General features: G+C 41.8%; 1 protein-coding gene across 11 annotated transcripts in view; it reads left to right on the top strand.

The window, feature by feature from the left end:
- Positions 1-15,278, top strand: part of NAV3 (neuron navigator 3) — an 805,693-nt gene that overhangs the window by 524,794 nt on the left and 265,621 nt on the right. For all 11 annotated transcript variants that reach the window (XM_068276636.1, XM_068276638.1, XM_068276633.1 and 8 more), the window contains one exon: positions 10,500-10,683. In XM_068276636.1, coding sequence (XP_068132737.1) covers positions 10,500-10,683 — 184 coding nt within the window. The remainder of the gene's footprint in view (positions 1-10,499; positions 10,684-15,278) is intronic.

Here is a 15,278-nt window from a genome sequence, read left to right as displayed (position 1 = left end):
AACCAGCAAGTCCCAAAACAGTCAGCAGTTGGATGTTTCTACCATGACTGTTTTGTATTAAGAACCACTGAGGCTGATAAAGGCACTTTTTCTTGCAGCAGTTTTCACACACTGATTCCTGACAGGAACCAAAAGCGATGACTGGAGAAAGCTATTGGGGAGTAAGACGACCTTTTTTTTCTACCATTGCAAAATAGCAGATAGAAGTGGATGTCCCACTGTTGCTTTATGAGACAAACAACCCAGGGTTGTACCATGTCACCTAATGTAGCCTCTTTATGTCACCTCAGTTTCCATGCTAAACACATCCAGCTAAGAACAGAGATGTCAGCTGAAAAGGATGTGAATATTCAGGATATTGGGCTGGCCACATTTACTAAATGACTGCTTTCCAATATTTCTTATTTAGAGTGGCTCTTATTTCACAGAGATTGGCTTGATCAGAACTTGAGGGAAGCTATATTTTATGTCTTTATTGAATTAATTAATTTATATCTATCACGGTATCCTGGGATGATGTCATGAAAGCGGATTAGCAGCATATACTGCTTAGTCAAATTCTTCTTTAAATAAAATGGGAATGGAACTAAAGGGAGTGTTTGACAGTTCACATTTCAGAAAGCCCAACAAACGTATTGCTTACCATAGGCACATTACAAGCATAGCAACAGGCAATAAAAATACGGAATGACATTTCTCTTACTTCTTACATTACAGAATGTTTACTGGTTATCCTACCCACCCTGTATAAGCAAAATACTAGAGTTTGGGATGACATAAATGCTTGTATAGCTCTCTCTGTTTGCATATACAGTACAGTGGATTCCCTTTATAGTAAATGCCAAGTGACCAGGCCAAGTTGTTTACTCCATCAGAAGTTTACTATATAAAAAATTGTCACTTAACTATATACAGTGGCTTGCAAAAGTATTCGGCCCCCTTGAAGTTTTCCACATTTTGTCACATTACTGCCACAAACATGAATCAATTTTATTGGAATTCCACGTGAAAGACCAATACAAAGTGGTGTACATGTGAGAAGTGGAACGGAAATCATACATGATTCCAAACATTTTTTACAAATCAATAACTGCAAAGTGGGGTGTGCGTAATTATTCAGCCCCCTCAGTCAATACTTTGTAGAACCACCTTTTGCTGCAATTACAGCTGCCAGTCTTTTAGGGTATGTCTCTACCAGCTTTGCACATCTAGAGACTAAAACCCTTGCCCATTCTTCTTTGCAAAACCGCTCATGCTCAGTCAGATTAGATGGACAGCGTTTGTGAACAGCAGTTTTCAGATTTTGCCACAGATTCTCGATTGGATTTAGATCTGGACTTTGACTGGGCCATTCTAAAACATGGATATGTGAACCTCCGCCCCAGTCTCAAGTCTTTTGCAGACTCCAAGAGGTTTTCTTCCAAGATTGCCCTGTATCTGGCTCCATCCATCTTCCCATCAACTCTGACCAGCTTCCCTGTCCCTGCTGAAGAGAAGCACCCCCAGAGCATGATGCTGCCACCACCATATTTGACAGTGGGGATGGTGTATTCAGAGTGATGTGCAGTGTTAGTTTTCTGCCACACATAGCGTTTTGCATTTTAGTTCCATTTTGGTCTCATCTGACCAGAGAACCTTCTTCCACATGTTTACTGTGTCTCCCACGTGGCTTGTGGTAAACTGCAAAGGGACTTCTTATGCTTTTCTGTTAACAATGGCTTTCTTCTTGCCACTCGTCCATAAAGGCCAACTTTGTGCAGTGCACGACTAATACTTGTCCTATGGACAGATTCCCCCACCTGAGCTGTAGATCTCTGCAGCTCGTCCCAAGTCACCATGGGCCTCTTGACTGCATTTCTGATCAGTGCTCTCCTTGTTCGGCCTGTGAGTTTAGGTGGACGGCCTTGTTTTGGTAGGTTTACAGTTGTGCCATACTCCTTCCATTTCTGAATGATTGCTTGAACAGTGCTCCGTGGGATGTTCAAGGCTTTGGAAATCCTTTTTGTAGCCTAAGCCTGCTTTAAATTTCTCAATAACTTTATCCCTGACCTGTCTGGTGTGTTCTTTGGACTTCATGGTGTTGTTGCTGCCAAGATTCTCTTAGACAAACAACCTCTGAGGCCGTCACAGAGCAGCTGTATTTGTACTGACATTAGATTACACACAGGTGCACTCTATTTAGTCATTACCACTCATCAGGCAATGTCTATGGGCAACTTATTGCACTCAGACCAAAGGGGGCTGAATAATTACGCACACCCCACTTTGCAGTTATTGATTTGTAAAAAATGTTTGGAATCATGTATGATTTTCATTCCACTTCTCACGTGTACACCATTTTGTATTAGTCCTTCAAGTGGAATTCCAATAAAATTGATTCATGTTTGTAGCAGTAATATGACAAAATGTGGAAAACTTCAAGGGGGCCGAATACTTTTGCAAGCCACTGTAAAGTATACTATAGTACTTTATCTTAATTCACTCAATAATTGGGAGTTAAACACCGGCAGCGTCTAAGATAGATCAAAATACACAGTGCTCAGTATGCAGGGATTTGCATGCAATAATCAGCAATAGCTTGCACAGGAAGCATAAGTCTCACCACACCAGTTGACGCTGTTACAGTACTGATAGTGTGCATGATACTGTAGCACTTCAGCCATGTACAGGAAAGTCACCGATGATAGGAAGCAGCTTACACAGGAAGCATAGGCCTCACCTGTTGATGCAGCTTAAGATTTTTAGCACATGCACCAGCCAATGCTCTTGAGCTAATATACGCCGGGCCTCAGTAGTGTGCAGATAGCAAGCAGGCTACAAATGGCTGCCTACCTACCAACCACTGCTCATGGGTGTCGAACTGACGCATGCACCCAGTCCCTTTGCCCTATATCCGCATACAGAATACTGCAGGGGCCAAAAAACAGGTTTACCTACACCAAAGTTCTGTTATACCCGAGTTTACTACCATGTTTTTCTCCCATATAGTTATAATGGTGCTTGGCTGGGACCTGGACATTTAGTTTACTATATCATATTATTAGCTAAGGATATACAATCTAAATATCTCCCATTCACGGCTCTGTGTTTTAACATGGAAGGTGGGTTTTAAACAATATTTGACCAAACATAAAGGGATTTCATCTCTATATCCCATGTCCATACATTACACACTACTCTAATTCAGTGCCACTTGCCTATGGAGTTCCACAGGGTTCTGTGCTATCACCATTACTCTTTGCAGTCTACATGCTCCCGCTGGGCAAAATAATCCAGAACTATGGCCAAGGATACCATTGATAAGCAGATGACACACAATTGTATCTGTCCTTCAAGCCTGGCACCCAAGACCCATCAGCATCCATACATGCGTGTCTAGTGGATATACAAAATTGGATGAACACCAGCTGGTTGAGGCTGAACTCTGACAAAACAGGGGTGTTGGTGGTAGGACCACACATAATGGATAAAGTCCAAAACTCTCCCCACTTCAAACTAGCAATTGCGGGAGATAACGTACAGTGTAAAGACTCTGTGCGAAACCTTGGGGTGATCCTGGATGGAAATCTAAAACTCAGACAGCAGGCATCTAAGAAATATAGCGAAAATCAAACACCTCACCCCAGCTGAAAACCTACCTGCCCTGGTTCATGCATTTGTATCCTCCCGCCTAGACTACTGCAACGCCCTGTTCATCGGATCTACAGATAAGGTTCTGCGCCCCTTACAACTAGTACAGAATGCTGCAGTCAGACTCCTAGCCAATGCCCCCCACAGCTCACACATCACCCCAGTACTGCAAACTCTTCACTGGTTGCCAGTAAAATGGAGAATCCATTTTAAGATCTGCCTGCTGACATTCAAGGCTCTAAACCACATGGGACCCAAATGCATAGCGGATGTATTGGAACTATATGTCCCTCCACGCACCCTTCGCTCTGCCAACAAGATGAAGCTGGTTATTCCCAGGATACATTTGGTGCTCGGGCCTTTTCCTACGCAGTCCCTAACTCTATGTAACTCACTTCCACAATCAGTACGAGAGGCTCCCTCTCTGGACAGCTTTAAAAAAAGGCTTAAAACTCACCTCTTTCCCCGAGCCTCTAAGACTGCATAATGCAGGGTCACAGCGCTTTGAGTCCCCAGGGAGAAAAGCACTATAAAAATATTATTGTTATTGTTGTTACTTTTCTGCCCCTTAAGGATTAATAATCTACCAGGTTTAATTTCAGTTGAATTTCCACATTGCAGAAGGTCCATTGCCTATTTACCCAAGATGAACAGGCATACTTGGCCACACTGAGCTGTCTCTTCACATTATTGTCTCGTGTGTTAGTTGTTGGGGCACTATGGTAAAAAGTAACATTTAAAACTCATATATACATGTATATAAGATGTACATTTACCCAAGAGTAAATGCACTACAAATATTTTACTTTCTATGTAGCTTTCACTTACAGTAGGTATTATAATCTACCTGGGCCGGACTACCTCAATTTACAGACTATTAGGCTCCCTCTTGCCAATCCACACCCCCATATAGGGAGCTCTGAGACCGGCCTGCCCATTTCCCCTTCATTAGGTACTGGGAAGACTGGGGTGAATGCCATGCTGTCTGTCTGAGGACTGGAATGGAAGGATACTTTAAAATAGCATAAATTACAATATGTGTGTAGCAGTTATTATATATGTAAAGTGTCCGGAGGGGCCCAGTGTACCCTTTGCACAGGGGCCCATGGCTCTGTAGTTACGGCACTGGCTGTCAGGTTTCATTTTTTTTTTTAATCACCATTTGGCTCCCTGCACACTGCAAATCCGTTTTCCGATTCCGATTCCGATTCCGTTTCCGATTCCGATTCCGATTCCGTTTCCGATTTTCCTTGAATACATTCAACAGAAAAACGGATCAAAAAACGCAGCATGCAGTTAAGATTAAAAATCTGAATCGGAATCGGATGTAAAAACAGATTAAAAAGCGGAATCGGAATCTGAAATGCATGCAGTGTGCAAGAGGCCTTTCAGAGAATTTCTATTTTTCCTTCCCACAAGCTGCAGTTATAAGGAGTAAAGGGATTGCATAGAAAGATGAATACATGTACAAACAAAATAAACTCAATAAATGAATAACTTACAAATCTCTTTGCCAAATTACAAATCTGGCTTCTGGCCTTAATAACCTCAGGTGGATTCAGTTTAACACCTTGTCCTTTACTTTCTGCATCAAATGAAGTGTCTATGCCCAGCTAGTGACATCAGTATTTGATACGACAGCACCATTCTCATCTGTGCACCAGATGAAGGGATGGAAAACACAACTTGTTTAATGTGAGCACCACAGTCCACAGTGCATATTAGAGGGTTGTCCAAGTTTATTTTACTGATGTACAGTAAAACAAGATTCATGCTTTAGGGTTTCAGATCTCTTATATAAACAAAACAGAATAGTAGCAACATCAGTTAACACAGTGTTTCCAGAGTGGAGTTTGAAAGAAGTATTGAACTGTGTGTTAGTGTCATGTAGATGGTTTTCAGATGTGCTAGAAAAATAACAAAAGCATACAAAATACAAAGAATATGGAGCAAGTATGATCCCATACACAGCAAAGCACTGAACATCCATTCTCATTACTACACTACACTACTAATGCTTTCAACTCAAAACAGATGTGACAAACATATCACTCATCCACCATCAGACCCCTCCTCATTCAGGTTGTCAAAATGCATACTAAATGGACACCATTGGGTACAATATCAGATGTGCATAAACAGACTGGATCACACATAGGGCTTGCATTCAAAATGACAAAAGTTTGAACCCAGCCTTACACATATTACTTTTATGACGGTAGAAAAAAAACACATTTTTGTAAAAGTATTACCTATTACAATTGATTTTTTTTAAGTTCTGAAAACCATTGTTTTGCTTTGCTTGCCTACGGCTGTATACCTGTAAATACATACTTAAGAACGCTAGTGTCCTAGTAGTTTCCTGTGAGCAGATTGTGTAAAAATGTTTAACAACTGGTTCCTGTAAACTTCAAGTCTATGTCCCCAAGAAAATGTTGCAGTGCCAGCACAGTGACTGACATGAGCCACCTCCTATCACTCATTCATAAAATTGAGCGTGAATGGATTGGGCTTCTCTCCTGTTGCCTGCTCCAACCCCCCCTCCTTGTTGTGCTACACATGTTTTGCAATAAAAGTTCCTACTGTCTCTCAAAACCCTAACTTAGGAGTAGCTACCCGTAGTGGACATCAGACTGCTTCGCTGCCTGGTAGCCACCAAGTCGAGACATCTGGGATTGCCCCATTAGTGACAGGAGCGAACAGGAAGCACTGTTATGTGGAGTTTGGAGTTGAGGAACAAACCAAGGTTTGGGCATGTGTCAATCAACCACTGTCAGGTCACAAGCCAAGGGCAAGTGGAGATCTAGCGTAATCAGGTCAGACAAGCAGATAACTTGCACAAACAAGGTCACAAGCCAAGGTCATTAACAGAATTGGTACAGGCAAGCCTACACATACTAGAATAACATGTCAGGCTAACCCAAGCTGACAAAGCAATCAGCACGAAGTCTTAAAGGGATACTGTAGGGGAGTCAGGGGAAAATGAGTTGAACTTACCCGGGGCTTCTAATGGTCCCCCGCAGACATCCTGTGTTGGCGCAGCCACTCACCGATGCTCCGGCCCCGCCTCCGGTTCACTTCTGGAATTTCAGACTTTAAAGTCTGAAAACCACTGCGCCTGCGTGACAGTGTCCTCGATCCCGCTGATGTCATCAAGAGCGCACAGCGCAGGCCCAGTATGATCTGTGTCTGCGCAGTACACTCCTGGTGACATCAGCGGGAGCGAGGACACGGCAATGCAGGCGCAGTGGTTTTCTGACTTTAAAGTCAGAAATTCCAGAAGTGAACTGGAGGCGGGGCCGGAGCATCGGTAAATGGCTGCACCAACACAGGATGTCTGTGGGGGACCATTAGAAGCCCCGGGTAAGTTCAACTCATTTTCCTCCGACCCTCCTACAGTATCCCTTTAATCAATATAGGTGTTAGCGCTCTTTACAGTAGCCTAATAAGTGTCAAACAAATGTATGTAAGGTATATATGAAATGACCCTCAATATGACAACCATACAGTCCAACACAGTCCCATTGGATAGATGTAACTACAATCTTCAGCTGTAAGTCTACGCAGTCATAAACCTCAAAGAAAAGCAGAAGACAGTATAACAGTGCAGTATCTTTCAGCAATAGTTGCACCACCACCTCCCCGTGGTTCAAACACTCATGATTTGCACATCAAACTCAATCACCATCAACACATCCAATGTGCTGCTCCAGATCTGAATGCACCCCCCCCCCCTCCTCCCGAGTTGCATTTCCCCACTAGAAAGTTATAGGCATGATAGGCTGTCATTCAGGCGATATGGGTTAAAAGGGCAGAGCAAATAAACCACCCCCACTATATTAGCTAGATTAATGTAGTCCCCATATGACTGAATAGGACAAGGTTGCAACTATCTGCCAGGTGGGGGAGTTAGCAGCCTACTGGCCAGCACTGTGCCTGGAATTAACACCTGTGTTTTAATACATCAGGTACTTCTTAAATCTAAACTTCCAAAAAGAAATTAAAAAAAATGACATATATATAGTTTTAAAATAGTGACTAAAACTTTACATTTAAAAAAAAGCTTAACCCCTGCTAGAGTTTAATCTGCATTTAAACAGTTTTGTGAAAATAGTGTTAACTTTTAATTTAACTCCACAGACCTTTCCAGTAACATTGAGGCCATGTAATGCTACGTACACACATGCGACAACGATCGTTCGTTGAGAACGACGAACAAACTTTTAATTGATGAAAGAACGACCTAAGTAAAGATAGTTTTAAAAGGTGTGTAACGATCTGATCGTTAGAACGAACGTTACATCACGTAAAGCAACTATTGCGCCTGCGCATAAAAATGAGAAGTTTCACAGAGAAATAGTGAAATGCGCATGTCAAGCCTAGTACGAACGACCATTTCCAACGATGTACTACTTTTGCAAACGATTGTCGTTGGTTAAAATCCGCCGAGACAGAACTTTCTTTTGTAGCGATTTGGCTCGTTCGTCGTTTGCCTTAATAGTCGGTGGTTTGTTTTTTGTAACGATCATCGTTGGTAAAGATCGGGGAACGATCGTTACAAACGACTATAGTCGCATGTGTGTACGCACCTTTAGAGTCTTGATTTTACAGTGCAATATTATAAGATTATTATTTAGATTAGATTGTTTGGTTTCCTCTGAAATACTATATTGTGTTGACTTACTGTATGTATTACAGATTGATTATAGGGAGTTCTGTTTTTTTTCTCAGTCGAGATCATGACTAATATTTGAGCTTTTTTCATGTCTCCCAACTGTGTGACTAAGATTAAAGTCTGTTTGGGATTAGCAGTGTTTTGTTCCAGAGTTATGTTTAGATAAAAATGAATAAACGCTGAGTACCTTCACACACCACTTACTACAGGTCATGTATGGACAACAGAAGTTCTCTAGAGGACAGCAAATAAAAGAGTGGGGAAATAAGGTCATGCATAATCTTCTAAAAACAAACAGCAACTTGACACGTTTTAGCTGGAGTGTTTACATAATCTCTTTTCATTGACTGTTAACATTAAAAAATGTTTTGAGAGTGAACAGCATCTGATGTGATGCGAGGGGATGCATAACACAGGGAGGTGAGATGTTAGCATAACTTTCTGTTTTATGTTTATTTGCACATTTTTCATGCTCTGTGCCAGGGCTGGCTCAAACCATTTCGCTTGCTGAGACGTCAGTTAGAATAATCATCCCACATGCTGGCTGAGGGATAAGCTCCTTTGAGAAAGTTAAGGCCGGTCTCCAGGCAAAACACAGAGAGCTGTAAAAGAACACTGCAGTAACAAACTGTTTATCTATGGCTGTGGTTTTATCACATAGTCTAAAAATAAAGGACCACTATTACGAAAAACTGTAAATTGGAGCTGTACGCATACATATGAGATGTACATTTGTCTCAGGCCAGTTTCACACCAGCAACCAGCATTTTGGACCGCAACGCTAAAACAGGCTTGAGAAATACCAACGATAATGCGCGGTAATCTCACTTCTGGCAGCAAGCCAAACTGGAAATGAGGCTCTCTAGCGCTCATTTCCTGTGGCCGCAATACGAATTGCATGGAAGTGTATTGAAAAATGCGCATCCGCGCATGCGCACCACGCGTCGCCATTGACTTACATGACTTCCGGTCACCGTACGTTGCTGCGGATGTTGAACAGTAACTCGCTGATGCTTTTGTGTCAGATGCGATATGTCCGGCGCATCGCACCACAACGCATCAGGTATGAGATGTCCCATAGACTTTCATTGCTTTAGCGTTACCCTGTGGTAAAAAAGGGTAATGCAACGCAATGAAAATGTCCTCGTGTTAAAGGGGCCTCCGAGTAAAATACACTGCCAAATACTTTTTTCCCATGTAGCGGTTACCTGCTTTAGGTATTAGTAACTTGATGGCCCTGAACTTTTGGACAGGTTTTTGACTTGTCCATCTTCTCATGGGGGACTCTTTGATTCTGCTTTATTGTTTTCATAACAACTCCCTGGCAAAGACCTACACAGGCAGGGGCGTAACTAGAAATCACTGGTGCCCCCTGTGAAACTTTGGATCCCCCCCCCCCCCACACACACACACACACTTTCTGCACAGGTAAACTGACAATCAATATTATTAGATTTCCTAGTGCACACTTGAATGTGTTTACACCATGCAGATAAAACAGACAGCAGTGAAGCACTGCAGGCATTTTCACACTTACAGACACACATGGTGTGCAGAAAATGCATACAGAAACCGACAGAAGAGTGTGCTCCCAGTCTCAACTTATTACAGTCACTATGTCCATCTCTGGTGGAGCAGAACTGGCTCTGCAGATTCCTTCAGCATCACTACAGTACACAGCACTTGGGGAGAGGGTGGAGAGGCTGGGGGCCGAACTGTCTCTGCAGACTCTTTTTTTTCAGTATATTTTTGTCTACAAAACTTTGTATAATTGCTTATCAGTGGCTGAGCAGACGCAGTCATTAGAACAATTGTGCAGACAGAGAGCAGAAAGTTATTTCTCTCTGTGCCCTTAGTGGTCAGTCTCTCAGGACAGGGAAGAAAAACTTCCCCCCCCCCCCCCTTAAGGGCCTTGCAGCTTCTGGGCCCCCATGCGGATGCATCCCTTGCAGGGTCTATTGTTACATCCCTGTATAGAGGGATGCTGGCCAGCCTGCCTACCCATGTGTACACTCTACCTTCTAAAGAGAGCTTTTTAAAGCAAAGGAAACCCTTTCAAACTCCCATGATGAGAATGACCAGTCCAAAACCTGTCACTCAGAGCTTGTTAGCCAAATAGCATTCCACTTTTTTAGATTTTTTTGTTTTCTCCTTTGAAATGTGCATCAATGTGTTTGGCTATTTTTCATTACAGAAATAAAGAATGGAAATTTGAAAGCCATTTTGGGACTGTTTTTCAGTCTGTCACGGTTTAAACAGCAACAGCATCAGCAGCAGCAGTATTATCAGTCCTTGGTGGAGCTCCAGCAGCACGTGACTCACTCCCCTCCACCCGCTGAAGGCAGTCAGCCCAAAACGCAACAAGATATGCAGTCAAGGTATGACACGGCTATGACATCATGTGCTGTAATGTTCTCCCCTTTTCCTGCACTATGCCTGATCTCACTTAGTTATTAAATGAGTCATTTGTTTGCATGATAGAATTACTGTAAAGGTGATTCTGTCCCCGACTTACTCTGCATTGAATGACGTTGTATCATTTTGCCTGATTCACAGAAGGAAGTGTGAATATGGTTGCATTGCATGCATTCTGAAAAATGTATTTTTTAATTTTGTAATTCCTGTATTTATATAAACTACCAACATTTTATGCAGTGCCGAGGGCCCTACCACCAGGTATGAAGATAAACTAGCTTTTTTTCCAAAGGAGCTTGTGATATAATGATCCTCCCATTGTCGTACACAGTCCCGAAATCTGTTTAAAGCATCAGTCAGCATCATTCAAGAGGCACTTTAACCACGAATTGAACTTCATCCCAGTCTGTAGCAGATACCCCCTTTCCCATGAGAAATCTATTCCTTTTCTTAAAGTGATCATCGGGGGCTCTGTATGGCCGATATTGTGGTGAAATTCCTCCCACAGTGTGATGTTATGACCAAGGTCCTGATAGTTTGCTGTCTGTGAACCTCTTTGCGTTGTGGGAAATAACAGCTTTTTCCAACTGCCAAGCAAGCAATAACTCTTATTCTGCATAGATCAGGCAGAACTAAAGATGTCACCACCATTTACATTTACATTTCAGAATGTAAATCAGAGATAACGTAGAAATATTTTAAAATGGGCAAACACTGATTAAATAATCTGTAAATGAATATAGTAAAAAAAATTATCAATTTTATTCATTATGTTATTTTCACTACAGTTCCTCTTTAAACTGGCTGATGCGATACAATTAATCCTACTTACCTGTCATGCCCCAGCTCCCCCTTTCCCACCTAGCTTCATCCTAACTCCACCCTTATCTTATGCCTAACCTGCACTTTCTACCTTTGGTGCCTAACACTAATATTAGCCCCTTTCTGACTCCTACATTTCCAGCAAACTCCAATCCTAAACCTAAGCTTCCCAAATACCGAACGCTAACCTAAATATTCACCTTTGCCTAAACCAAACGTTCCTTTAACCCTAAACTACTTCCCTATTGTCTATAAAGTAACACTGAGCACAGTACAAATAGTCAGGGGTTTCTATCTGGCAGTCTTATAATGAATGAAAAATGTATTTTGTATCAGACACACACCTTCAGTATACAGGTAGAAATATATATATATGGAGGGTGGTGAAACCTCCTGGGGGACTAATTTGCAGACAGTGTTTCCTCCTCTTGTCCTGGGAATACCCCATGCTCTTCTATGTCTTCAATGTTCAGCTCAAATGCCCATCCCTTCGGGCAAACGCATCTATTGGATAGCTGACCAGGCTTTGCAGTTTACATAAAACTCGGCACTGCATTGGCTGCATTGAATGATGTTCATCTGGTCTTGTCTCCATCTGGTCCTGCCATTCCAGTCAGCCATAAATGGCTGGAGATCACATTGTTTGTAATTTAAAAATAATAATAATCTAGTAATGTTTTTGTGTGTGCAGCTCAGCTACTGTGTCAATTGGATGCCTGTCTTCAGTGTTGCTTTAACCATAAACTACCATAATGGCCCTTATTAAATTTGCTTTTCCTCCTAGGTGACATTTAACACTTTTATCAATAACGCCTTTTAAGCCACCAGCGAGCAATACAATAAGCAGAATATTTTTCATAGTACTTTTTCACCTACTTTTTGGTAGCGTTACAGTAACAGAGTGTTGAAAAGTTTTTATTTTTTTTAAACAGAAGATGAACATTTAGGAGAAAAAGTGAATGGAATAAGGCCCAATGTGTGGTAATATTACCTGATAACCCTAAACTAGTAGCCTGACATATTAGTGGCAGCTTCTATGGTTGATCTTCTTTCTTAAAGGGAACCAGAGACGAAGCACCCTCATGTATTTTACCATATATATCAATGGGAACATGACAGTAAACACCTACCCTGCTCTTTGTGTCATTCTTCTCTGCTAAATCTGCCAGCTATCAGCCCTGATAAGAATCCCCGACTGAGCATTCAGTCTAGCTTTCACCTGAATGATTATAGCTCAATCAGTCTTTTATGATGTCTTTTCAAGCCCAAGCCTGCCCCCTTGTGGCTCAGCTTTGCTGCTTTGATGGTAAATAGCAGGAAAGCAGAGCCATGAGGGGGCCTGCTTGGGCTTGAAAATACATCACAGAAGGATGACTCAGCTATAATCATATCGGGCAAAGTTAGACTGAATGCTCAGTCGGGGATTCTTATCAGGGCTGATAACAGGCAGATTTAGCAGAGAAGAATGAAACCAAGAGCAGAGTAGGTGTTTACTGTCATGTTCCCATTGATATATATAGGTAAAATACATGAGGGTGCTTCGTCTCTGGTTCTCTTTAAAGTGGACCCAAATTAAAAATACAAGATTTCAGAAATAAAATCTATTTTCTAAATTATAATAATAGCAGCCTTTTTTCAGCTGTATGATGACAAATATAAAATAGTTTACATTTATTGGAGGAACCTCTCCCTTCCTTTCATATTGCCGGGACAGAATCCGGCAGACTGGTGGAGGAGATAAAAAACAAAACACAGGCTGCTACTGACGATGTCACAGGGGAGGTGATCTCAGCTTGTGTGAGATTTCACATAGATGGCGCACCTGTGAGGGAGGGTAGCTGATGACAAACACACCCATGATCTAAAACCTCCTACTAAGCTCAAAAGTAATGGCTGCTACCTGTATAACCCTAGTTATGAAAAGAGAGGGGTGAAAAACATGCACTGAAATGCTCGTAGGCTTGAAGGAGTGTTTATTTATCTTTGTATGTGTCAGAATGGAGCAACTAAATATTTTGAATTAAAAAAATGTTTGGTTTGGGTTCACTTTAACTGTGCTCGTACCTCCCCTAACCTTCCTAATCTATTGTTGTGAGGCAGAATTGTTAACTATTCTGCCTGTGTAATAATGAAATGGAAAGGAGCCTGACTGTAGAATGTACTTCAGAGGTCTCATCCAAGGGATTGTATAACTAAGCTTGGAGAACAAAAGGGATCCCTTAGATGATTGCTGAATGTAGTGGACACGTATTTGCAATTCTCAGCCAAATCATTTCAGAGCATGGTGTGGTTGCTGGAGGCCCCTTTTACACTTAGGGTGGTACATGGCGTTGAAGAAAACTGCTGCACCCCGTCGCAGAAGTAGTGATAGCACAATGGGGCTATCACATTGAATGAGGTGCAGTGGGTCCTTGTGCAGCAACATGCACATGCAGTGTCACTGGATGACTTGCGCGGTAACCCTGGAAGTGGGGCATACTTTCAATGGAAAGTATGCCTCACTTATTTTTTTTTATATTTAGTTGCACTACGTTGCAATTGTTAGAGATCACACTGCACCAAGTGTAAAAATAGCTGGAAGGTCAGTAAATTAGCAGTTAGGTAACTGTAGTAATTCTCATAGTGAGTACTTTAACAAGTAAATCCTGGCTGTTATGGATTTAGCAAAAATAGCTTCTTGCTTTGAATACTGCACAAAACTGCAGCAGCACAATCTCCAAATCACTGACCTCTCTGCAAACCTCCCTACATTCTGACTTACCCCAGATGAGGGGTACCATTGTTTGTCATCAAGTAAATCCAGTCCATGTTTGCTCTCACTAACAGTAAGTACTCCACTGTTGTCCATTTTCAGTCTTCGTGTCCGTTTTCAGTCTTAAGAAATCAATGTTCTTATACATTTTAGGTACCCTCAGCATAAAACCTTTGTTCATACTGATGGACTCTTTGCAGTGGTTTGAGTATACAATATATTTAAGTAAAACTGCAAGCTGTTAAGAATTCATTCTCACTCAACTTTGATTATCACAGTATTGGTCAGCTGATTTGACTGGGCATATTAAAGAGGCTCTGTAACACATTTTTCAGCCTTAGTTCTTCTATCCTATAAGTTCCTATGCCTGTTCTAATGTGCTCTGGCTTACTGCAGCCTTTCCTAATTGCACTGTCTCTGTAATAAATATTATCTCCTTTCCTCTGTCGTGTCTGTCGGGCTAAGGCTTGAATGTGTGGAATGTGCAGGGCTGCTTGTGATTGGATAGAAGCGATACACACCCTTTGTAGGCCCCCTGCATACTATGTATGACTCACACACTCTGTTTATGTGAGCCTATCACAAGCTGGTTAGTTTGTTTGTAAACACTGCCTAAAGCTGTTAATTACAAGCCAGGATTGCAGCAGAGAGTGGCAGAAACAGCACAGAGGGGCCCAGGAGAAAATAAGGACTAGAATAGTATGTTTTTTAGTGTAAGAATATTAGTGTAAGAAAATAGTAGTGTAAGAAAATTCTCTTTAAAATGTACTGTTGCATTTTTAGAAGTATGTTTAATGCAAAAGATGTCCTTAGCATTAGTGTCCATTGACACAAACAGCAGGGTGGGGCTCTCAGCTTGGTCACACTGCTGGCCACCTCACAGTGCTAGGCTCTACTTCTGATTCTTGGGCACTGATTTAATATTTTGCGGTCTTACTGAAGACAGGAAGGGAGTAGGAAAAGGGACTCAACCAGCATTAAAGA

The sequence above is a fragment of the Hyperolius riggenbachi genome, chromosome 3 (genome assembly GCF_040937935.1).
Source record: "Hyperolius riggenbachi isolate aHypRig1 chromosome 3, aHypRig1.pri, whole genome shotgun sequence".
Lineage (NCBI taxonomy): Eukaryota > Metazoa > Chordata > Amphibia > Anura > Hyperoliidae > Hyperolius > Hyperolius riggenbachi.
The sequence above is the reverse complement of the archived record's forward strand: the minus strand, read 5'-3'. Positions and strand labels throughout refer to the sequence as shown.